This window comes from Notechis scutatus, chromosome 1 (assembly GCF_049901735.1).
Source record: "Notechis scutatus isolate UNSWTSFEM ecotype Mainland chromosome 1, rNotScu1.2, whole genome shotgun sequence".
Classification (NCBI taxonomy): domain Eukaryota; kingdom Metazoa; phylum Chordata; class Lepidosauria; order Squamata; family Elapidae; genus Notechis; species Notechis scutatus.
Genome location: NC_142009.1, coordinates 332,735,705 through 332,761,130, shown reverse-complemented (window position 1 = coordinate 332,761,130; position 25,426 = coordinate 332,735,705). Strand labels below are relative to the sequence as shown.

The following is a 25,426-nucleotide window of genomic DNA, read 5'->3' as shown; positions in this document are numbered from 1 at the left end:
CCAACTCTATTATTCTGTCATACAGAAGCTGGAAGAGGAAATTTAAGTGCACGATTGAACCTCCTTCAGACATACACAGTGATTTAGATCAGGGGGTGTCAAACTCGCAGGCCAGATGCGTCACATACTGGCCCCGCCCCTGCCCGGTTTAGGGAAGGGGGAAAAGTCCCTATACGTCATGTGACGCTGCCGTGACGACATGAGTTTGACACCCCTGATTTAGATGTTCAAACTCGAAAACAAAGCATGGCTTCATGAGGTAGCCAACATTCTCCATCTTAATCACCGCTGGTTTGGATGACGTCTCAGAGCTAAGTGTAATATGGCTCCGTGAGGTGTTCAAAGCTCCCCCCACCTTGATTAATTCTTCATTAACTCTTGTCCTTGAATCCACCTGGATATGGGGCTTGTTCTGTCTATGTTTTCAACCACGTCTTTGTCAGGATGGGTCTTTTGTTAACCCAGCAGCCTTTCTTTCTCTTCACATTAAGGGCTGAGATTAAACTGGAAACCCAGGTTTAAAAACTCTGCTCGGGGGTGAAATTGATCTATGGGTAACCTTTACCTTTAATCAACCTTTTTCTTTTCTTTCTTTTTTTAAAAATTCTCCTCCCGCCCTTTCCTTTCTATTTCTTTTCCTTTTAAAGGAATACAGGCAGTCCTCGACTTACAAAAGTTCATTTAATGACCGAAGTTACAACATCACTGAAAAAAAAGTGATTTATGTCATTTTTTTTCCCACACTTATAATCATTGCAGTATCTCATGGTGACCAGAATTCAGGCGCTTGGCAACTGATTCATATTTATGACGGTTGAAGGGTCCTGGGGTCACGTGATCCCCCTTTGCGACAAGCCAAGACAATGGGGAAGCCAGATTCGCTTAACGACCGTGTTACTAAGCTAACAACTGCGGAGATTCGCTTAACATCTGTGGCAGGTAAGATTGTAAAATGGGACAAAACGCACTTAACAAATGTCTCACTTTAACAACAGGAATGTCAGGCTCAACTGTGGTTGTAAGTTGAGGACAACCTGTACCAACAGTAGTGCTACCAATATTTATGTATGTATATATGTATGTATGTATGTATGTATGCATGTATTATGGCATAACGCATATGGATTAGCAATACATATTCATTTTTCATCCAGATTTAATCCAATAATCTATCCATACACAAATATCAATAAATTAATCCAATAATCCAATAATTTAATCCATCTATACACAAATATCAATGCCTAGACAGACGTGAATGCTCTTATAATAGTAATAACTAGAGATTTCTAGTTATAATGATATAAGAAACTTAGTTCTATACTTTTCAGTAATCAATGAATGAGACAAGGAAATTCAAATTTGGTGGTATTTGCAAACACTTTGTTCATAAAGGTAAAAGTTCCCCTCCCACATGCATGCTAGTCGTTGTTTCTGGCTCTAGGGGGCGCTGTTCATCTCCGTTACAAAGCCAAAAAGCCAGCGCTGTCCGAAGACGTCTCCATGGTCAGGTGGCTGGCATGACTAAATGCCGAAGGTGCACAGAATGCTGTTACCTTCCCACCAAAAGGGGTCCCTATTTTTCTACTTGCATTTTTTACATGCTTTCGAACTGCTAGGTTGGCAGAAGCTGGGACAAGGAATGGGAGCTCACTCCGTGACGCGGCGCTGGGGATTTGAAGCGCTGACCTTTCTGATCGACAAGCTCAGCATCAGTCCCTGAGCAACCGTGTCCCCTTTGTTCATTTAGTGGCACTTTATTCTTTATCTACCAAGTCTCCTTACACCTTTTTTATTTCATTTTGTTTCTTTAAATGTAATAAGTACATACAGTCCTTGACTTACGACCACAATGAAGCCCAACATTTCTGTTGCTAAGCGAGAGAGTTGTTAAGTGAATTTTGCTCCACTTTACTTGCCACAGCTGTTAAGTGAATCCTTGCAGTTGTTAAGTTACTAACACAGATTGTTAAGTGAATCTTTGGCTTTCCCATTGACTTTGATCATCGGAAGGTCGCAAAATGTGATCACATGATCCTGGGAAACTGTGAACGTCATAAATAGGAGCCAGTTGCCAAGTGTTTGAATTCTGATCACGTGACCATGGTCATACGTGTTGTGCCCCTGTCGGAATCTGACTCGGAGGAGAAAGCCGAACAGCTGACAGGGAGTGGGAGTGTGGTTCCGTTGGCTGTGGAAGAAACTGGGGAAGGGCAAAGTCCGGCTGGGCAGAGCAGGGAAGGGGGAGAACAAGGGAGAGAGAGTTCAGAGAAAGACCCTGACCCACCCTCTCTTCATCCTAGGGCACGCAGGGAGGAATGGAGAAGGGAGCAACGTGGGTTGCATGGCTTATGGGGGAGGAAAGGGTCCTGATTCCCTTCATTAGCTGCAGCTGGGAATACAGTGTATAAAAGAGGAAGCTGCGCACAGCAAGTTGTGGCTTATCTGGGTTCCTGGCATCTTCCCAACTGTGTGAGTTTTGCCGTGCTTTCAAGTCGGAAATTCCTGCTCCTGCCCTGCCAAACTAATTACTTCAGTTTGGTTTGTTTGGATTTTAAGTTACAGTTTGTGTATACCTTGTTTTGGACTGAATTTTCTACAGTCAAAGGCTGTTCCTGGGAGAGTTTTTCTCCAGCGCAGAAGGTAACCTGGACATTGGCGGCAAAGTTGGAGATACTAAAGGGACTCTTATTGCTTATCTGTGTTGCCTTTGTGCCACACCCCGAGTCATCACAAGAAGTGTGAAAAACAGTCACACTTTATTCAGGACCATTGCAGCTTCCAACGCTCACGAAGCGAACTGTTTTAAGTCGAGGACTACCTGTTCTCCTCAGGGGCACCAGGTTTGAAAAGGTAAACTTGGGGAATCCGGGGGAGAGGGGTGGGCGGGTTCCAGTGGGACCACAGAGCTTCTGCCAAACAACAGAAAGATGGAAAAAAAGAGAAAGGTAGAAGAACTTTCCTTCTGTCTCACCTCGAATGACCTTCACGTTGAACCGGAGTCGCCGTAAAGCTTCTTCTGCGTTGAAGTTACATTTCACCAATTCGTAGAGCGCCTGTGGGAGACACAACGAGCACGATTGGAAAAGCAGCTTTGGCTATGGGGACAAGAAAGAGGCTGCTGAGAAACAGGAACCTGAGCAGGGAAGGGGATGGGAAGAAGCAGTGGGACCTTGTCATTGTCTGGCACGGTGCACAAAAACGATAGGATAACAATGGCTGAGGAGGGACCTGGCTCAACTGCAGCGCCCCTGAGTGGCATTACGAAGAAATGTGTGCAAGAAAACAACCAAGCTCAGGGAGCACCAAGTCCTTCTCCTCCATGTCCTCCTCCAAGTCCTTCTCCTCCAATTCCTCCTCTCCACCACCTCCTCCATGTCCTCCTCCTCCTCCTCCATGTCCTCCTTCTCCACCACCTCCCCTTCCTCCACCTCCTCCATGTCCTCCTCCTGTCTACCTCCCCACCTGCTCCATGTCCTTCTCCTGCTCTACCTCTCCTCTTTCATGTCCTCCTTCTCCACCACACCTCCTCCTCTCCATGTTCTCCTCCATGTCCTCCACCTCCTCCTCCTCCATGGCATCCTTCTCCACCACCTCCTCCTCCTCCATGTCCTTCTTCTCCACCACCTCCCCTTCCTCCATCTCCATGTCCTCCTCCTGTCTACCTCTCCACCTGCTCCATGTCCTTCTCCTGCTCCACCTCTCCTCTTCCATGTCCTCCTTCTCCACCACACCTCCTCCTCTCCATGTTCTCCTCCATGTCCTCCACCACCTCCTCCTCCATGTCCTTCTTCTCCACCACCTCCCCTTCCTCCATGTCCTCCTCCCTGTCTACCTCTCCACCTCCTCCATGTCCTTCTCCTGCTCCTCCTCTCCTCTTCCATGTCCTTCTTCTCCACCACCCCCCTTCCTCCGCCTCCATGTCCTCCTCCTGTCTACCTCTCCTCCTCCTCCATGTCCTTCTTCTCCACCACCTCCCCTTCCTCCATGTCCTCCTCCTGTCTACCTCTCCACCTCCTCCATGTCCTTCTCCTGCTCCTCCTCTCTTCTTCCATGTCCTTCTTCTCCACCACCTCCCTTCCTCCGCCTCCATGTCCTCCTCCTGTCTACCTCTCCTCCTCCTCCTCCATGTCCTTCTCCATGTCCTTCTTCTCCACCACCTCCCCTTCCTCCATGTCCTCCATCTGTCTACCTCTCCACCTCCTCCATGTCCTTCTCCTGCTCTTCCTCTCCTCTTCTGTGTCCTTCTTCTCCACCACCTCCCCTTCCTCCGCCTCCATGTCCTCCTCCTGTCTACCTCTCCTCCTCCTCCATGTCCTTCTTCTCCACCACCTCCCCTTCCTCCATGTCCTCCTCCTGTCTACCTCTCCACCTCCTCCATGTCCTTCTCCTGCTCTTCCTCTCCTCTTCTGTGTCCTTCTTCTCCACCACCTCCCCTTCCTCCACCTCCTCCATGTCCTCCTCCTGTCTATCTCTCCTCCTCCTCCATGTCCTTCTTCTCCACCACCTCCTCCATGTCCTCCTCCTGTTCCTCCTCTCCTCCTCCTCCATGTCCTTCTTCTCCACCACCTCCCCTTCCTCCACCTCCTCCATGTCCTCCTCCTGTCTACCTCTCCTCCTCTTCCGTGTCCTTCTTCTCCACCACCTCCCCTTCCTCCACCTCCTCCATGTCCTCCTCCTGTCTATCTCTCCTCCTCCTCCATGTCCTTCTTCTCCACCACCTCCCCTTCCTCCACCTCCTCCATGTCCTCCTCCTGTCTATCTCTCCTCCTCCTCCATGTCCTTCTTCTCCACCACCTCCTCCATGTCCTCCTCCTGTTCCTCCTCTCCTCCTCCTCCATGTCCTTCTTCTCCACCACCTCCCCTTCCTCCACCTCCTCCATGTCCTCCTCCTGTCTATCTCTCCTCCTCCTCCATGTCCTTCTTCTCCACCACCTCCTCCATGTCCTCCTCCTGTTCCTCCTCTCCTCCTCCTCCATGTCCTTCTTCTCCACCACCTCCCTTCCTCCACCTCCTCCATGTCCTCCTCCTGTCTACCTCTCCTCCTCTTCCGTGTCCTTCTTCTCCACCACCTCCCCTTCCTCCACCTCCTCCATGTCCTCCTCCTGTCTACCTCTCCTCCTCCTCCGTGTCCTCCTTCTGCTCCTCCTCTCCTCTTCCGTGTCCTCCTTCTCCACCACCTCCCCTTCCTTCACCCCCAACCATTCCCTTCTAGCACTGACATCTTTGGGTAATAAGAAATCTGCATGAAAACAACCAGGCTTAGAGAGCATCAAGGGTCCTTCCATGGCGCATCTGAGGATGAAGACCTTGACATCTCGGCAGGGCTTAGAAACATCCTTCCCTCCAAGAGAAGAGAACATCTGCAGCTCAGGGTTAATCTCTGCAGCCCTTGGTTCTCTCTGAGCTGGTTGTCTTTCTCTCTCTCCATGACTCAGCTAGCTAACACCTTCCCCAGACAAGCACCTGCCAACTTTTGCATCTAGTAGCTAACGTTTTGTCTGACCTGGTCACTTCTTTTGCGCAAATGTTAAGTTAAGAATCACTGCAAGGGCTGAAAAACCTTTGAGGAAAGACTAATGTATTATTTTTTGTTGTTGTTGTTGTTGTTGCCCTAGTATTCTTCTCGGCTGAGGGGAGGTTGGAGGCGGCATCGGGATTTTTAAATTAACTCATTCATTAATCTTCGAACCGCTCATCAGCACTTCCCTCGCAGCCATCTCCCTCGTGATGGGGAGCCTTAGCCACACAACACTCACTTGTTCGTTATCCTTCACCATCTCTCCTTCAGGAAGCCTGGCGTTGGAGACCTCATCCCACCTCCTCTTGATGGCTCGGAAGAGGAATTCCTCCACCTCCCTCTCCGGAAGGATGTTTGGGTCCCACAGCAACTGGTCATCATTTTCATAGACTGGATAAAAAAACAAAGAGTGAGGGAGAGACACACAGAGAGGGAGAGACTAAATCCAGAGTTAAAGTGGTTAAAGTCCTGGCCAGAAACTGTGAGTTCTAGTCCCGCCTTTAGGCATGAAAGCCGGCTGGGTGATTTTGGGCCAATCACCAGGAGACGGTGAGTTCTAGTCCCGCCTTAGGCATGAAAGCCGGCTGGGTGACTTTGGGCCAATCACCAGGAGATGGTGAGTTCTAGTCCCGCCTTAGGCATGAAAGCGGCTGGGTGACTTTGGGCCAATCAGCAGGAGAGGTGAGTTCTAGTCCCGCCTTAGGCATGAAAGCCGGCTGGGTGACTTTGGGCCAATCACCAGGAGATGGTGAGTTCTAGTCCCGCCTTTAGGCATGAAAGCCGGCTGGGTGACTTTGGGCCAATCACCAGGAGATGGTGAGTTCTAGTCCCGCCTTAGGCATGAAAGCCGGCTGGATGACTTTGGGCCAATCAGCAGGAGATGGTGAGTTCTAGTCCCGCCTTAGGCATGAAAGCCAGCTGGGTGACTTTGGGCCAATCACCAGGAGACGGTGAGTTCTAGTCCCGCCTTAGGCATGAAAGCCAGCTGGGTGACTTTGGGCCAATCACCAGGAGATGGTGAGTTCTAGTCCCGCCTTTAGGCATGAAAGCCGGCTGAGTGACTTTGGGCCAATCACCAGGAGATGGTGAGTTCTAGTCCCGCCTTAGGCATGAAAGCCGGCTGGGTGACTTTGGGCCAATCACCAGGAGATGGTGAGTTCTAGTCCCGCCTTAGGCATGAAAGCCGGCTGGGTGACTTTGGGCCAATCACCAGGAGATGGTGAGTTCTAGTCCCGCCTTAGGCATGAAAGCCGGCTGGGTGACTTTGGGCCAATCACCAGGAGATGGTGAGTTCTAGTCCCACCTTAGGCATGAAAGCCAGCTGGGTGATTTTGGGCCAATCACCAGGAGATGGTGAGTTCTAGTCCGCCTTAGGCATGAAAGCCGCTGGTGACTTTGGGCCAATCACCAGGTGAGTTCTAAGCATGAAAGCCGGCTGGGTGACTTTGGGCCAATCACCAGGAGATGGTGAGTTCTAGTCCCGCCTTAGGCATGAAAGCCGGCTGGGTGACTTTGGGCCAATCACAGGAGCGGTGAGTTCTAGTCCCCTAGGCATGAAAGCCGGTGGGTGACTTTGGGCCAATCACCAGGAGATGGTGAGTTCTAGTCCCGCTTAGGCATGAAAGCCAGGAGATGGTGAGTTCTAGTCCCGCCTTAGGCATGAAAGCCGCTGGGTGACTTTGGGCCAATCACCAGGAGATGGTGAGTTCTAGTCCCGCCTTAGGCATGAAAGCCGGCTGGGTGACTTTGGGCCAATCACCAGGAGATGGTGAGTTCTAGTCCCGCCTTAGGCATGAAAGCCGGCTGGGTGACTTTGGGCCAATCACCAGGAGATGGTGAGTTCTAGTCCCGCTTCAGGCATGAAAGCCGGCTGGGTGACTTTGGGCCAATCACCAGGAGACGGTAAGTTCTAGTCCCGCCTTAGGCATGAAAGCCAGCTGAGTGACTTTGGGCCAATCACCAGGAGATGGTGAGTTCTAGTCCCGCCTTAGGCATGAAAGCCAGCTGGGTGACTTTGGGCCAATCACCAGGAGATGGTGAGTTCTAGTCCCGCCTTAGGCATGAAAGCCAGCTGGGTGACTTTGGGCCAATCACCAGGAGATGGTGAGTTCTAGTCCCGCTTTAGGCATGAAAGCCGGCTGGGTGACTTTGGGCCAATCACCAGGAGATGGTGAGTTCTAGTCCCGCCTTAGGCATGAAAGCCGGCTGGGTGACTTTGGGCCAATCACCAGGAGATGGTGAGTTCTAGTCCCGCCTTAGGCATGAAAGCCAGCTGAGTGACTTTGGGCCAATCACCAGGAGATGGTGAGTTCTAGTCCCGCTTCAGGCATGAAAGCCGGCTGGGTGACTTTGGGCCAATCACCAGGAGATGGTGAGTTCTAGTCCCGCCTTAGGCATGAAAGCCAGCTGAGTGACTTTGGGCCAATCACCAGGAGATGGTGAGTTCTAGTCCCGCTTCAGGCATGAAAGCCAGCTGGGTGACTTTGGGCCAATCACCAGGAGATGGTGAGTTCTAGTCCCGCCTTAGGCATGAAAGCCGGCTGAGTGACTTTGGGCCAATCACCAGGAGACGGTGAGTTCTAGTCCCGCCTTAGGCATGAAAGCCAGCTGAGTGACTTTGGGCCAATCACCAGGAGAGGTGAGTTCTAGTCCCGCCTTAGGCATGAAAGCCTTAGGCTGCTGGTGACTTTGGGCCAATCACCAGGAGATGGTGAGTTCTAGTCCCGCTTCAGGCATGAAAGCCAGCTGGGTGACTTTGGGCCAATCACCAGGAGACGGTGAGTTCTAGTCCCGCCTTAGGCATGAAAGCCAGCTGAGTGACTTTGGGCCAATCACCAGGAGACGGTGAGTTCTAGTCCCGCCTCAGGCATGAAAGCCGGCTGGAGTGACTTTGGGCCAATCACCAGGAGACGGGTAAGTTCTAGTCCCGCCTTAGGCATGAAAGCCGGCTGGTGACTTTGGGCCAATCACCAGGAGATGGTGAGTTCTAGTCCCGCCTTAGGCATGAAAGCCGGCTGGGTGACTTTGGGCCAATCACCAGGAGACGGTGAGTTCTAGTCCCGCCTTAGGCATGAAAGCTGATTGGGTGACTTTGGGCCAGTTCTTTTCTCTTAGCCCAACCCATCTCACAGTATTGTTGTGGGGAAGACAGGAGAAAGGAAGGAGTATTAGGTATGTTTGCTGCCTTGACTTACTTATAAGGTAAAAAAAAGGGGGGGATAAAAACCAAATAAATAAGGAAATAAGCAAGCAAGCAATTTCTCCATTCCCGTTACAAGGAACTTAGGAAACTGGGCTCAACCAAATTGAGTCCTAGACTCTGGTTGCAACATATGACCATTGTGTGACAAATATTCAGCACTTTAACTCTGGTGTGAGAACCTCAGCGAAAAACTCAAAGTAGGTTTGTAAAGAAGAAGACAAAAACGTTCAAGCCACAAGGCTTGTTCTTTTAATTGTCTGCAAAACATGGCAATTTTCACTCCCCCCGCCCCCCAGGGGCTATTTCTTTGCTTTTCCAGAACTCCCAAATCCTCAGCTGGCCTTGTCCAAGGACAGCCCGATTTGCCCAGTCCCTGGACCTGAAGGTTAACTTCTAGGAAGAGAGATCAAAGACACCCGTACGGCACTGCCGAAGGCTAAAGCGACAAGGCTCCACACAAGAGAAAAAACCGCTCACCTTTTTCCCCCTGCCTGTTCAAGTGCAAGAGAGGGACAACGGCCTGATACTGAGGTCCCACCATGATCTCCTGAAGGGGGTGGAAAAGTAAAATGCGTAGGTGTTATAAGCGGAAGGACATCATCTTTGAGGATGGAGTGGCTAAATTCCATCTGCAAAAGGGATAGGTACAGGTAAAGGTTCCCCGTGCATATACGTGCTAGTCGTTTCCAGCTCGAGGGGGCGCTGCTCATCTCCATTACAAAGCCGAAGAAGAGCCAGCGCTGTCCGATGACGTCTCCGCGGTCGTGTGGCCGGCACGACTAAACGCCGAAGGCGCACGGAACTCTCTTCCCTTCCCACCAAAGGGGTCCTTTTTTTTCTACTTGGCATTTTTTTACGTGCTTTCGAACTGCTAGGTTGGCAGAAGCCCGGACAAGGAACGGGAGCTCACTCCGTTTACGCTGTGCTGGGGATTCGAGCTGCCGAATTGCTGACCTTTCTGATCGACAAGATCAGCGCCTCAGCCACAAGGGAGACACATTTCCTTTAACTGGAATCTCTTCCTGAGAAGCTTCAGTGGTGCAGGGAATCCTCAACTTACAATCACAACCGAGCCCCAAATTTCTGTGGCTGAGCAAGACGGTTGTTAAACAAACCTTGTCCCATTTTAGGACCTCTGCTGCCACAGCTGTTACATAAATCACTGCAGTGGTTAAGTTGTTACAAAAAAGAGGTTGAGACTCTAGAAAAAGGGCAGAGAAGATCAATCAGGATGATGAGGGGACTGAAGGCTAAAACATAGGAAGAACAGTTGCAGGAACTGGGCTTGGCTAGTCTAGGGAAGAGAAGGACCAGGGGAGACAGGATAGCAGCCTTCCAATATTTGAGGGGCTGCCACAGAGAGGAGCAAGGGGTCAAGCTGTTTTCTCAAGTGCCTGTAGGCCAGACAAGGAATAATGGATGGAAACTGATCCAGGAGAGATTCAACCTGGAAATAAGGAGAAACTTTCTGACAGTGAGAACAATCAACCCAAGGAACAGAAGTTGCCCTCGGAAGTTGTGCGAGCTTCATCACTTGAGGCTTTGAAGAAGAGGTTGGACTGCCATTTGTCAGACATGTGGTGTAGGGTCTTCCTGCTCGGGCGGGGGGTTGGACTAGATGACCTACAAGGTCCCTTCCAACTCTGATTATCTGTTATCTGAATCATGTCGTTTTTAAACGAATCAGGAGTCAGCCCTGAAGTTGGCCTAACTGCAGCCATTTTCTGCCCTGCAGCCTTTCCTATGAGAGTTTAGTTTTCACATTGTTTCGGGGCTGACACAGACTGGAGCTGAGGGGCAGGGATTGGGAGCGGGTATAGAGATAGCTGGGGTGCTGTACCCAAAATCAAATTCTTTCCCCTGGGAATCAAGGACATTTCTCCAGGTGTTCAGAAGGTGGAGACTGAGGTCACCTAGCAACTGGACTGTAAGCTGATTGGATCATGTGACTGACGACTTTGGGGAGGGGGAAGAGACTGTTATGGCCTGTCAGCTGCCAGCGTAGCTGGCGGCAGAATTGGATGATGAGGAGATTGGGGAGGAACTTGGGCCAGTTCTGGAGTCTGGGGAAGGCCCTGATGGGTGCTCTGTCTCGGACGCAGAGATAGAGCCAGGACCATCTGGCATTTCCCAGCCACCGGAGAGGCAGTTGCCTTCGAAGGCTGATATGAGTGAGGAGGAAGAACAGCTGAAGCCTTTTCCAGACACACGTATGCACAGAGCTGTTAGGAGAGGGGAACAACGAAGGTCAGGGAGTTGACTCAGGAAGCAAAGCACACGTGGACCCTGAATGGCCCTTCCCTGGCTGGGGGAATAAAGAAAGAAAGGGGAGTAGTTGTCGTAGGAGACAACAGTTCAAAGATTTCGCTCATAGCGTTTCGTGCCAAAGAGACTGCTTGCCAGAACTTAATTTGCAGCCTTTCAGCTGGGAGCTCAGGGCCTTGCAATTATTGCAAGGAACTTGTTAGGAATATGAGTCACCTAACAGCTATTTGGGTTAGAAATATATAAACCAGGATAAACATTTTAAAACTGTAACTTTAAGAAAATGAAAAAGTGTAATTAGGTATGGTTTCTCAAACAGCCATAAGATGGAGCCAGAAACCTGGGTTGTTTTAGTCTTAGTCTCAGAAGAGAGTGTGTCTGAGTGAGTATCTCTGTTTCCTTCTGTTGGAAAGTATTGCCGTTGCTCCATTTCTTCTAATTGACTGATATTACTGGATTTAATGTAAGTCTGTTACTGAACTGTTTTTGACACTGGACTTTGATATTTGGATTATCCCTGGATTAAAAACTGACTGATTTACCTGTGAATGACTTTGGACTGCTTATTTTGGACTTTGCTTAAACCTTTCTGGAAGTAAAAACCTACATTTACTGTACAGTGTATCTGTGTACGGTGTGTGTATTATTCAAACACTTCTCTCAAATACGTCTCCCTGCATGCGTTCATTCTCCTAACGGGGAATTACCTCAACAGAACTGATAAGGTCTGTTGCTGGCGTTCACTCTTTGAAGGACTATTGTCTGGACTTTTCGGTGGGTGAATGCCAATTCATTCACAAAAGGGGTTAAAGAGGGGTTTTTCGTGACAAGGACTCTGTCTCTTACTTCTGCTAAGGCTGGGTCAGAGCAGAGACAAACTTTTATTTTAATTGGGTGCAGAACCGGTGGGAACTTAGAGCTAGTTTTCCACCAAGCTTGTGCCAATATGATATGTCCTGATAAACTGTTCTTGAGTCAGAGTTCTTATTGCTGGGGAGGGATTACTTGAAACCTTGACATCTGGCTTCTCCCACTGATTTGGCTTGTCGGAAGCCGGCTGGGAAGGTCGCAAATGTTGATCTCGTGACCACGGGGCAGTACAACTGTCATAAATACATGCCAGTTGCCAAGCTTGGGTCACGTGACCACGAGGATGCTGCAACGGTCATAAGAGTGAAAAACGGCCCTGTCATGTTTTCAATGCTGTTGTAACGTCGAACAGTCACTAAGTGAATGGTTGTAAGTTGAGGACTATCTGTAGTCTAAATCAACAGTCGCCAACCGGTGGGCCGTGACACACTGGTGGGCCCCGAGAAAATTTTGGTGGGCTGCAGAGAAATCTCACCCCCAGAGCACCCCCCTAAACCAATTAAAACAGGCTGCGCAGAAACACAAGGCTGCGCCGCCCACATGGCCCACAGGAACCCTCCCCGCCCACTCACTCTTTACCCGGCGACCGCTGGACTAGATGACCTACAAGGCCCCTTCCAACTCTGATTATCTGTTGCCTGGTAACTCCACCTCTAGGCCACCACACCCCTCAGGCAGCTGTGCTAAGGAGGGATGACAATTATGGGATGCCAAAGCCTTACCTTCTTGCAGTCATTAGCAGCGATGGAATCTTCTTCCGAGTCTTCAGCGGAGAAGGAAGCACAAGGGGAGGAACAAGGAGCCTTGTCTCCATCTGCCACAAAATTAGCTTGAGGGGAAAAAAAAAGACAAGATAACCTCTTTCTGCTTTAAATTGAGAAAATTGTTATTTTTTTAGTGGGGTTTTCCCTGGTGATCTCTGAGCTTGGTTGCTTTGGGGGGGGGGGCAGATGTTTCATGACTCAACGAGTTAACATCATCAATGCTACAAGCGAATGGGGTTTGCTGAGAGCACGGGAGTTGAGAACAAATCCTACTGCCTTCCGGCACCGATGATCTTACCTAGTTGGGTTATGAAACGTCTGCAAGAAAACAACCTAGCTCAGAGACCTCCAAGGACCACACAGTTCAGCCCTGGGCTACACATTTTTCTTCTTCTTCTAAAGTTGGTTTTGTCAACAATAAAGCAGAGGACACTTAACAACTGTTCTAAAGCAGATTAAGACAATTTGAAGCCCAACTGGGTAATTATTTTGTCTACCAATGAAGTCACAAATATCAACTCTCTTTGGGTCGATCTTATCTCTGTTTTTTTATCTTGATTTAGTCAGTGTGTAACTTGATGTTTCTTCCAATGCTTTCGCCATTGATTCTGTAACAGTGCTATAGCTATTCTATAGCTAACTATTTTTGTACACAGTTTTTATGTTTTTATATTTTACTTGCAGATTGCTCAGAGTTGCTCTGTGAAGGAAATGGGCTGTTTCTAAGACACACACACAAAACATGCATACACACGAAATTGTAAGCAGCTGTAATATTTTCAGCTACATCCCAGAATATAGAATATTCTATACATAGACAGAATAAACACTTATAAAAAGATGAAGAAGTAGATATCCAAAGTGTTCATCGTTTTACTTTCATAAAAAAAAAGAGTATACGTCCCTCTTTTAAAGCTTCCTCAACCTTAAATTTGCACATTGTAATTTTGGACTTCCCATCCAATTGGCACGCTGGCTGGATATTCCTTGAAAAAGTGTTCCAACTCTCATTCAGAAAAGGTGAGAAAAAACCAGCTGCATTATCTTGTCGGTGCCATTTCTGTAAGCGTTCTGCACCTGGTTTACTTTCTTTCTATTATCTCTCATCCCTTAAAACATCTATAGGAGCACTTGGTTTGAAGCCTGCGTATTACAGGTCTTTTCTCTCCAAAATACAGGAAGTCCTCAACTTACAACAGTTCATTTAGTGACCATTCGAAGTTACAATGGAGCTGAAAAAAAAAGGACTTATGACCGTTTCCCATACTTATGTCCATCGCAGCATCCCCATGGTCACATGATCAAAATTCAGCTGCTTGACAACTGGTTCATATTTATGACGGTTGAAGTATCCTGGGGTCATGTGATCCCCTTTGGTGGCCTTCTGACAAGCAAATTCAACGGGGAAACCAGATTCACTTACCAGTGGCCCCCAACCTTTTTTGTGCCACGGCCCGGTACCGGCATCACAAAATGATGCGTGGCCGGTGCACCGCATCAGCACGCATGACAAGGCAAGGCGAGCCGAGCGACCGCCAGCCAGCCGTCCCCGCTTCTCCCCGCTACCTTCAACTCCCCCTTTGTACCTTTTTTGTGCTTTTTTGTGCTTTCTTAATCTCCTCCGCCATCGGGACGGCTCTTCGTTCGAAGCTGCCCCCCTGCTTCGATGAAACTAAGGCGCGAGGATTCCTTCAGGACCCAAACGCCGCTTTCCAACCGGAAAAGCTCACCCGGAAGCACTTTCTCGTCGAAACAAGATGGCGGCGCCCAGCAAACCGGCGGCCCGGTAGAAAATGATCCACGGACTGGTAGCAGTCCGGGGCCCGGCGGTTGGGGACCCCTGCACTTAACAACCAGGTTACTACCTTAACAGTTGCAGTGATACATTTAACAATTGTGGCAAGAAAGTTTTGCTTCTCATCCAAGGAGCTTCTTCAGCTCTGACTGGATGGTGGGGCAATGGAGGGATTTATATTCCTGGCAGACAGCTGGTCATTTGCATCCTTTTAGAGAAACATTTTTTTAATAAGAATTTTTTTATTTTGACAACAAACATAGAGAAAACACAAACACAAAACATATAATAAAACCATCTTTTCACTGTACAGTGTGTTGGTTGGTACATATCTGTTGTGCACAATGTTAACAGTCTTTCCCTTCTAAACTTGAATTAAAATTCATATTACGTAAATCAGCTATCCATATCTTATTATATTGTTATCAAACCATTATTAGACTTTGATTGTAAGTTCATATCATCCTTTTCGAGCAAATATCTAGTTTTTACAATGTCTAGTTCATATCATTCTTTTCACAATAATCAAATAGAACATATCATTTCAATACATCATCTTTACTATTATATCTATATTGCAATATATTTTATTTCTCTGTTTTCTTATCTAGCCATTGATAAAATAAATCCCGTATTTTATAATACTCTTTTTCCTCTTTTAGAGAAACACTGAGGTTTATCAGGGTCTTCAGCGTCATCTGAGTGGTGTAAATACTAGTGTAAAGTAGTGCAAATAGGTGTGGTGCCTTCTTGGAATGGCTGAAAGGTGTTGTAAACAGGACATATATGATATTGTATCCCTCCTTCTCTGTTGAGGGAGGGATGTTCAGTTTTGACACAGACGGCCTCTTTGACCCCTCTTTCAAACCAACCTCCAAGTGGCCCCAACCACTTTCTAAAAGGATGCAAATGACCAGGTGACTGCAAGAAATATAAATCCTTCCATTTCCCCGCCATCCACTCGGAGCTGAAGCAGATTCTTGGATGCGAAGTGAAAAACGACCTCCAAGAAAAAAACTACAGAAAGTCCACTTGCCTCCTGAAAAAAGAGAAAACCTTTGTAACGTGTCAAATGTTCAAGTTAAAAAAAAAAAAAAGTCACAGTTGAAAGAAAAAAAAACCCCCAAAAAAGTAAAAGTTGGTGGAGAGATTTTTTTTCTTGGGCTGAAGTAGAAAACCGAGGCACGCTGGAGATGTAGAAGGTGATTAATCCCAGGAAAGGCAGAAGTGGCCAATTTGGGCGAGACCGTGAAGGGTTGAGGATATCTCTATGACAACAGGGATCAGAAGAGTGAAAGCAGTGGGTCTTCCTAGGAGCGACGCATGCCTGCAAAAGCTGGACGTTTAAGAAAGAATTAGAGGAGGAAGAAGGCAGGCATCTCTGAATTATGGATCTGAAGATGGTTACTAAGTTACCATGGACTGCAAGAGGAGTCAATCAATTGGGCCAAGAGAAAATAAAGGCTGACCGCTATCCTGAGATGATTAGCAAGCGGAATCTCACCTATTATGGACACGTGATGGGAACAAATAACAGAAAAGTCGGAAGGGACCTTGGCCTGCTCAGCAAGAAGAACCTATGTACCATTTCAGATAAAAGGTTGTCCGATCTCTTCTTAAAAATCTCCAGTGTTGGAGCCCCAACCACTTCCGGAGGCAAGCCATCCCACTGAGGAGTCGTGCTAATGTCACGAAATTTCTCCAGAGTCCCAGGTTGCTTCTCTCCCTGGTAGGTTTCCATCCGTTGCTCCTTCAGGTGCTTCGGAACAGGGGTCTCCAACCTTGGCAACTTTAGGACTTGTGGACTTCCAACTACCAGAATTCCTCAGCCGGCAAGCCACACCTTGAAGAGTTGAAGTCAACAAATCTTAAAAAGTTGCTAAGGTCGGAGACCCCTGCTTTGGAGAATAGGATGTCCCCCCCCTCTTCTTTTTGGCAGCCCCTTAGATATTGGGTGGGTTAGAAAAATACAGTGGCGATTAGCACGCTTGAATGGAGGAGAAAGAAGGGCAAGGCACTAAACAACAAATATTTTCTTGAAAGCTTCCAGGGATGACACTGCCACAACTTCTGAAGGCAACTTTTGTTCCATGGGTTGATTGTTCACACTGTCAAAAAAATTTCTCCTTATTTCCAGGTTAAATCTCTCCTTGTTCAGTTTCCATCCATTATTCCTTGTCTGGCCTACAGGGGTCTTTAGAAAATAGCTTGACCCCTTCTTCTCTCTGGCAGACCCTCAAATATTGGAAGACCGCTATCATGTCTCCCCTGGTCCTTCTCTTCACTAGACTAGCCAGGCCCAGTTCCTGTAACTGTTCTTCATATGTTTTAGTCTCCAGTCCCCTAATCATCCTGGTTGCTCTTCTCTGCACTCTTTCCAGAGTCTCAACATCTATAGTGTGGTGACCAAAACTGGATGGAATATTCCAGGTGTGGTCTTGCCAAGGCTTTACAGAGTAGTATTAGTACCTCAAGTGATCTTGATTTAATCCCTCTGCTAATGCAATTTAGGATTGCCTTGGCGTTTTTGGCTGACACCGCACAATGTTGGCTCATATTTAACTGGTTTAACTGGTTGTCCACTAAGATTCCAAGATCCCTCTCACAGTTACCACTATTAAGTCTACAATCTACATGTGCACTTGGATGAAGAAGATCAGAGATATCTCTGGAATGTCTTTCTGTGGTTGAGTGAGACAGTTAAGTCAGTTTTGCGACGTGTCTTGACAGGGTTGTTAAGTGAATCACTGCAGTTGGTAAGTGAGTAACCAAGTTGTTAAGTGAATTTGGCTTCCCCCATTGACTGCTTGTTAGAAGGCCGCCAAGTGAGATTACCTGACCCCAGGACACTGCAACCATCATAAATATGAGTCAGTTACCAAGCCCCCTAATTTTGCTCAAGTAACCATGGGGATGTTGCAGCGGTCATAACTGTGAATAACGGTCATAAGTCACTTTTTTCAGTGCTGTTGTAACTTTGAACGGTCACTAAATGAACTGTTGTAAGTCGAGGGCAACCTGTAGACAGCTGGAACAATCTCTGAGCCTGTTAAATAAGCTGTATGAATAAGGCCAGTATGAGCAGTCCTCGACCTACGACCACAAAATTTCTGTTGCTAAGCAAAGTACTGCACTTGTTAAGTGAGTTTCGCCTGATTTTATGACCAATTTTGATGTCCTTAACCCAGATACATCGCAGCAAATTACTGAAGTTGTTAAGTGAATCACACGGTCATTAAGCTAATCCAACTTCTCCCATTGACTTTGCTGGATGGAAGTGGGCAGGGCAAGTTGCAAATAGTGATCACGTGTCCCCTGGGATGTTGCCACCGTCATAAATGTCTATGGAGATTCTCAGCCATCCAGGTCATGGATAGAATTGAATAGGAATAGAAATAGAATGGAATGGAACAGAATATTGAAAACAGAACAGAACAGAACAGAATATAGAGAACAGAATAGGAATAGGAATAGAATAGAATATAGAAAATGGAATAGAATATAGAAAATGGAATAGAATATAGAAAATAGAAAATAGAATAGAATAGAGAATAGAATAGAACAGTATATAGAGAAAAGAATAGAATAGGAATAGAAAATAGAATATGGAATAGAACAGGGTCCCCAACCACCTGTCCGCGGACCGGTACCAGTCCATGAACAAGTCCTACTGGGCGCTGAGCATAGCGCCGCCATCTTTTTGATGAAAAGTGCTTCCGTGAGCTTTTCCGGCAGAAAGCTCACCGGAAGCACGCTTTCATCAAAAAGATGGCGGCGCCCAGCTGATGCCGGCACCGGTCCGCGGCGCCCAGCTGATGCCGGTATCGGGCCGCGGCGCCCAGCTGATGCCGGTACCAGGCCGCGGCGTAAAAAAGGTTGGGGATCACTGGAATAGAATATAGAATAGAATAGAATAGAATAGAATAGAATAGAATAGAATATAGAAAATGGAATAGAATATAGAGAATAGAATAGGAATAAGAAATAGAATGGAATGGAATGGAATAGAATAAAATAGGAGGTGGAAGGGACTTTGGAGGTCTTCTAGTCCAACCCCCAGCTCAAGCAGGAGAACCTATACCATTTCAGACAAGCAACTCTCCAGTCTCTTCTTAAAAACCTCCAGTTCTTCCGGTTTGAGCTTCTTCGGCGACAGACCGAAATCTGCAATTGTGCGCAGTTTCGATCTGTGCTCGCCGCTGGAGCGCCCAGAGCCGGCTGGTTTCGGGGCTAAGCCACCCTGTAGAGGTGGTGAAGAGGGGGGAGACCGCCAGCAGGGTCAAGGAGAGCCGCATCTCTCCTCCTCAGCTGACCATTACTCCCTTTCCTGAAGGCGGTTGCAGCGGTGGTCAGAAATGGCCACCTCAAAGAAGAACTCGACTGGAAAAGAATGTGCAGGAGGAAGATAAGAAGAGAAAGTTTTGGGTGACCAGGTCAAACTGAAAAAGCAACAATATAAGGTACCCTGGAATTTGAATTATAAAGAACAACATTGTTCCCAAAGAAGACTTTGAAGCGGCAAATGAGAGAGGGAAGGGAAAGGATTTGGTTTCTTTTTTCTTTTCTTCCCTATATTGACAACTAAGAGATTTAAGCAAGAAACTGGCAAAAATCCACTTTGACATTAACAGGTATTTAAGCTGAAAAAAAAATGTCAAAGGGATAATAAAGATTTCTGGATTCTCAAAAACTTTTAAAAGAAGGAAAAAAAACAAAAGGGTGGGATCTGGAAAAATGGAGGAGACCACCTGGAAGTGAAAGGAATTAACAGTCAAACTTTAACAAGATTTCTAAAAGATACATTTTAACTGAAACTTTGTAACAGGATACGAGAACCCCAGGAAGAGAAAGTGGAAAAAAGAAGCAAGAAGAAACAGCTTTGGATTATTTGGATTACTTGGATTACTTGGTGATTTTTGGCTATCGGATCTAAAGGACTAAAATTAATTGGGTGGTTGTTCAAAAGTTTTTAAAATGGTATCACTCTTGGAAGACTTGAGAATGGAACTTAAAAAACAGAAAGAAGATGCACAAGAAGGAAGAGGTTTTTTTGGCTTCGTATTTCAATTTTTAGAAATGGAGATCCTGAACTAAGAGAAACAAGAAGAAATGCCTGTAGAAGAAGAAGGGTGTGACAAAGAAGAAGCCATCTTCAATGACCAAGTAATTCTATGTGGGGAAAAGAAAGGAAAGGGAGGAAAGAGAGTGAAAAATTTATGATCTGAAAAAACAACCAAAAAAGAGAGAATAGTTTGAAAAGTAATTACAATATTAGGAAGAAACAGAAGAGAGGATTACAGAAGAGAGAATTAGAATTAGAAGAAACAAGGGGTCAAAAAGGGGAGGGAGAAGAAGACGGGGAAGAGGGAAAGGAAAAGAAGTTATAAAGGACAGAAACAGGCTATAGAGAAAGAGGGAAAATGTACAAGGATTAAGGGTATAAGCCTATTTAGAAGACACAGAGATAATGGGTGAAAATTTAATTGATAGGGGGATTCTGCAAGGGTACATAGGATAGTATTGTTATATTAGAAATAGAAATGAAATTTGAAAATATGAAACAAGTGTGATTAAAATAATAGCTAAAATACTCATTATAATGAATGGAATGTTTAATAAATAAATGAAATAAAGAGAATGAGAGAATGAAATTAGGAAAGAAGGGGAACATTTTAATTATTATAAATGTGTTATAAAAATTTAAGTGAAGAGGAATATGAAAGAAACATGAAAAAATTATGGAAATATTATAAGTGTTCCTAGAAGTATGATACCCTATTGAAAAGAAATGTTAAAGATGTCAAAGATTATAACTCACAATGATAGAGCTGAATTGGAACAGAATAAGTATTTTATTTATTATTGTTATATATATATATTCTCTTTAAGAACTTAGTGCGTATTTTAAGAATGTACCAAGAAGAATTCGACTGGAAGTTATGTGTTATATTGAATGTTATAATTGTAAAGGCATAAATTGAAGGTTAAATAAGAGTTGAATGGATAAAAATTAAAAGATACAAAGGTGTCATACTCCAATCAGTAACTACAGGGGAAAATTTTGTTTAATGAGAAAAGAAAATATGAAATTGAAACAGGACAGACAAAAGTATAAATATAATGACTAGAAAGATATTGAAACTTAGAAAAATATATACATAACTGAATTTTGGAAGGAATGAAATAATTAAAAGTAAGATTGAGAAAACTAAGGGAAAGGAAAAATTATTGAGAAAATGTTAAAATAGTAATAAGATATGGAATAGAACACAAAGATGAATATGAAATTGAATTTGTGTCTGTATGTGATAACCCAGGACCATGCTATTCTCAAAAAAAGAAATTTTACTTGTATTATGTTTTGTGAAAACCCAAATAAAATTTTTATTTAAAAAAAAAAATCTCCAGGTTGTCCCAAAGGTGCTAGATCCATAGACTTTTAACTACACACTTTTGGGGACGAATACCCTTCAACTGGTGCTGGAATATGAACAGATTTCCAGAAAAATTGCAGACTACAGGAACCATTTGCGGTTCAGATAGAGATGCAACCAACACAGTTTCATCCCTAACAGCCTGCATCTGTCTTCAACAGGGAAGGGAAACATCCTGCAACCAAGAAGGCTCCACACCCATTTGGACTACTCAAGTGACCCTCAAGATAAAGATAAAACTCCAAGTGGCCTCAAAGGCTCCCTAAAAAAGGATGCAAATGACCAGCTGTCTGCAAGGAATATAAATCCTTCCATTCCCCAACATCCAGTCAGAACTGAAGAAGCTCCTTGGATGAGAAGGGAAATCTCTTCCAAAGAAAAACAAGAAAGTCCAGTTGCCTCTTGAAAAAAGCACCTTTGGGACAACCATCATAAATACGTGCTGGTTGCCAGCGCCCAAATTTTGATCCCACGACCATGGGGATGCTGCAATGACTGTAAATGTGACGACCAGTAGTCAATGACTTTTTTTTTTTTTGCAGGGTTGTTCTAACTTCGAACAGTCGCTAAATGGATGGTTGCAAGTCAAGGACAACCTGTGTGAGGAAGCGTGCTGTGGACAACCTCTTTTATCAATGGGGTTGCAGCCACCAAACTGCAACCTAATGCACCACAAAGAACCAAACTACTCCATCTTTCCACTTGCCCACCTCTGCGGATGTAAGAGATGCTCTGAATCGAACTTACAGCCGGTCTGATTGGGGAAAAGGTCTGATGCATCGTGAGAAGTGACCGAAGGTGTCAGGTCATCGGCCGAGGACTGCGTCTCCTCCTCTTCTTCTCCGGAAAGTAGATCCTTTGCTATCTGCTCCTTCATTCAAACAATCAGAAAAAGATATATATATATATATATTTAAAGAAAAAGACAAGTCAAAGAGTCAAAGATTGGGTTGACGAGACTTAGTCAACGGCTATCTGATTATTCCAATGCGACCGAAATTTGTGCCTTGACTACACTTAGGTTTATTTCCGCTCTTCCCTGATGGAAAAGAAGGATAAAAACACGTGACAAAAAATGTTATTTCTTTTTACGAGATGAAGCATTTTTCACTTAAGACTGGGAACAACTGGAAATTATTATTATCAGTTTTTTTGGCAGCCAGATGCCAAAAACATTTTTACTTGCTTTTTTCATTCAGGGGCTGAGAGACAGGCAGCCATGAAATCATGTCCCCCCAAAAGATTGGCAGAATTTCCAGTGTTTTTTTTTTTTTTTTCCCTCCGTGTTTGGAAAGTTTGGGAGGAGTGGCATAAATCATTGGGCTTACCTGGGAACGCCTCTCCTCTTATTCCATTTGATCTGGAGCTGCCTCTCTTTCACATGATCAGATTTGAGACTGTGAACAATTCTCTCAACTCCATTTCTTAAATTCAAGCTATTGAAAATTGAAGTTTAAAGCGTGGTGGGTTTTTTTCAGGGGAACAAGCAGGCTGTTGGGTTGTTCCCTGGTCAATTGGAAGTGGGCTTTATTGTGTCAGAACAGTGTTTCTCAACCTCGGCCACTTGAAGAGGTGTGGCCTTCAACTCCCAGAATTCTAGCTAGGGAATTCTGGGAGTTGAAGTTCACACCTCTTCAAGTGACCACGGTTGAGAAACACTGGTGTAGAAAGAAATATATCTAAAACTCTTGACTACAGACAGATGTGGATAAGTAAAGGAACTATCATAAACATCCGATTACAAGACTAACTATTATATTCCTAGTCAAGAACAAAGAGCAACATTAATCCAACCATCAGGATCCAGTGTGATCAAACAAGTTTTCAGGTGAATCTTTTCCACATTGAAAATGAAAAACTGTATATTGTGGGTGCTCTCCTTGGTGATCTCTGTGTTTTCTTACAGACATTTCACGACCCAACTAGATAACTTCAGTGCTAGAAAGGAGTGGGGTTTGTTCTCTGTTTATACACAAGTGTGTTGCACTGTCAGCATTGGTAGAAGTGTTCTTGATAGTTCCTAGATTAGTCTGTTGTGTAGTGTTTGATTGCTGGTCTGACTTGGTAGTGGCAAGCCTCTGTATATAAACAGAGCGCAAATCCCAAACTACCTTCTAGCACTGATGATGTTACCCAGTTGGGTAAGGAAACGCCTGCAAGAAAACAACCAAGCTCAGAAGGCACTAAGCAACCCACAGTGTCAGGATTCCAGCAGTTACCCCCCAATTAAATCATGAGTCACGAGCCAAACTTCCAAAACTTCAAAGGATTTATTGGGAGTTAACATGCCGGCACTGCTTGAGTATAGCCGACTCTGAGACACATAATTCATTGTCACCCCTGACCCTAGTTTTCCCCCCACCCCTTGGGTGTATCGTAAGTAATATCCTCCAATGGGACACATCCATAGCCAACAGTCATCAATCATGTTCTCCAGTTAAATTTTTGCGAGGAAGAGACTTTAGTCACCTAGTTACTATCTCTGAAAAAGTATGTATGGAATGCATTTTTGATTTCCAAGCTGCCGCACTGCTCTTTCAAACCCCCTTTCCCCCCTCCTTTTCTGTTGGCAACTCTAAAATGACCATAGAAACATTTTATGAGTTGACACACAGTTCAACCCTGAGCTACAAACAGTCCCTTAGAAAAGTGGACTATGTATCTGATTACCATTCTGCGGCTCTAGTTTCCTGCACCTGGAAACATGTGTCAGAAAGTTTAGCTTGGAGCAATTTATCTCTCTGAATTTCCTGTGTATAAGGAAATACTACTGTGTATACTATCATTTGGTGATGGGGGGATTTGAGCAAATACAGGTAGTCCTCGACTTACAACAATTCGCTTAGTGACAATTCGAAGTTACAAGGGCACTGAAAAAAGTGATTCATGTGACCATTTTTCACACTTAACGATTGTTGCAGCATCCCCATGGTCACACAATTTACATATGGATGCCTGACAACTGATTCAGATTTATGACAGTTGCGGCATCCTGAGGTCATGTAGACCTTCTGACAAGCGCTGTTCATGGGGAAGCCAGATTCACTTACTACTAATTTAACTTGCTACTAATTTAACAACTGCCGTGATTCCCTTAACAAATGTGGCAAGATAAGTTGTAAATTGGGGCAAGACTCACTTAACAAATTTCTCACTTAAGAACATAAACTTTGGGCTCAATTGCGGTCATAAGTTGAGGACTACCTCTAACTCTACAGACCTAACAAGGTTCATAAAATCAGGCAGAACTAGTCCACATGGGGCCTCCTTAATTAAAGGGAGCCTTCTAAGTGATGGCAGGAGCCGTGGTAACACAGTGGTTAGAATGCGGTATTGCAGGCTGACTCTGCTAACTGCCAGGAGTTTGATCCTCACCGGCTGAAGGTCGATTCAGCCTTCCATCCTTTCTCAGTCGGTAAAATGAGGACCCAGACTGTTGTGCAATAGGATGACTTGGTAAACTGTTTAGAGAGGACTGTAAAGAGCTGTGAAGCGGTATATAAAGTCTAAGTGCCGTTGCTATTGGTGGCACCTACATTCTGGAGCATTTCCTCCGAAATCTTCATAGCGTCTACCCTCAGGTCTTTAAAAATATGGGTGTTCTCCCAATCTTTGGAGTAGGCTGGTGGTTTACCTCAGTTATTTGTTTATTATGATGTATAGTACATGGTCATTTGGATACACAGGTTTTTCTTTGTGATATTTTTTTGTTCCTAGGTGTAAACCACCCAGATTTAACTCTAGAGCCGGTGAGTCCCTAAACCAGTGTTTCTCAATCCTGGCAACTCTAAAACATGTGTACATGAGAACCGATGAAGCTTCTTGGATGAGAAACAGCTTCTTCTTTTTCTTTCTCAAGAGGAAAAAAAAAATTACAGTCCAGTTGTCTTTTGAAAAATCACTTTTGAAACAACTATGTCCTGAATGATTGACAAACTCCAGAGTCATGTGTGGACTTCAACTCCCAAGATTCCCCAGCCAGCATGGTTGGCTGTGGAATTCTGGGTATAGATGTACATGCATCTTAAAGTTGCCGAGGTTGCAAAATACTGATCTAAATACTTATATACTTATATTTTGTTTGTTTGGCCAAGTGTGGTTAGACATGCAAGGAATTTGTCTCCGGTACAGAAGCACTTGGTGTTCTTGCAAAACAACAGAATATAACAGTAATACTGAAATGTACAGCCAATAAAAGAGAGAGGTTAAAAAATAATAGAAGGAATAAATAATAATACTGCAGTCATCTCCTAAGGATAAATATATGTACACATTAGACAAAAAAAACCTTAGTAGTCACTGTATTTTATCAGCTGCGAAAGAATTAGTACGTAATAATAAATCTAAATCTAGTACATAACCTTAAATGATAATAACTGACTACAAACAATGGCAGTGCAAAGTAGCAACAATGGTGCATTGGAAGATCTGCAAGAAATACTATTTGCCTGCAAGCAAGAAGTGGTGGGATCATAAAATAGACAAATAGAGAACGAAGAAGCTAAAGTACTCTGGGACTTTAGAATTCAGACTGACAGACACCTGCCATAACAACACCCCAAACTTACCAACTGT

At 45.2% G+C, this 25,426-nt stretch overlaps 1 protein-coding gene across 1 annotated transcript in view; it reads right to left on the bottom strand.

Moving 5' to 3' along the window:
• The window catches only part of MIER2 (MIER family member 2), an 84,754-nt gene that overhangs the window by 15,563 nt on the left and 43,765 nt on the right, over positions 1–25,426 (bottom strand). Inside the window, 5 exon segments of the mRNA XM_026687083.2 lie at positions 2,975–3,056; positions 5,760–5,911; positions 9,201–9,270; positions 12,581–12,687; positions 21,599–21,722. Of these exon segments, the coding sequence (XP_026542868.2) occupies positions 2,975–3,056; positions 5,760–5,911; positions 9,201–9,270; positions 12,581–12,687; positions 21,599–21,722 (535 nt within the window).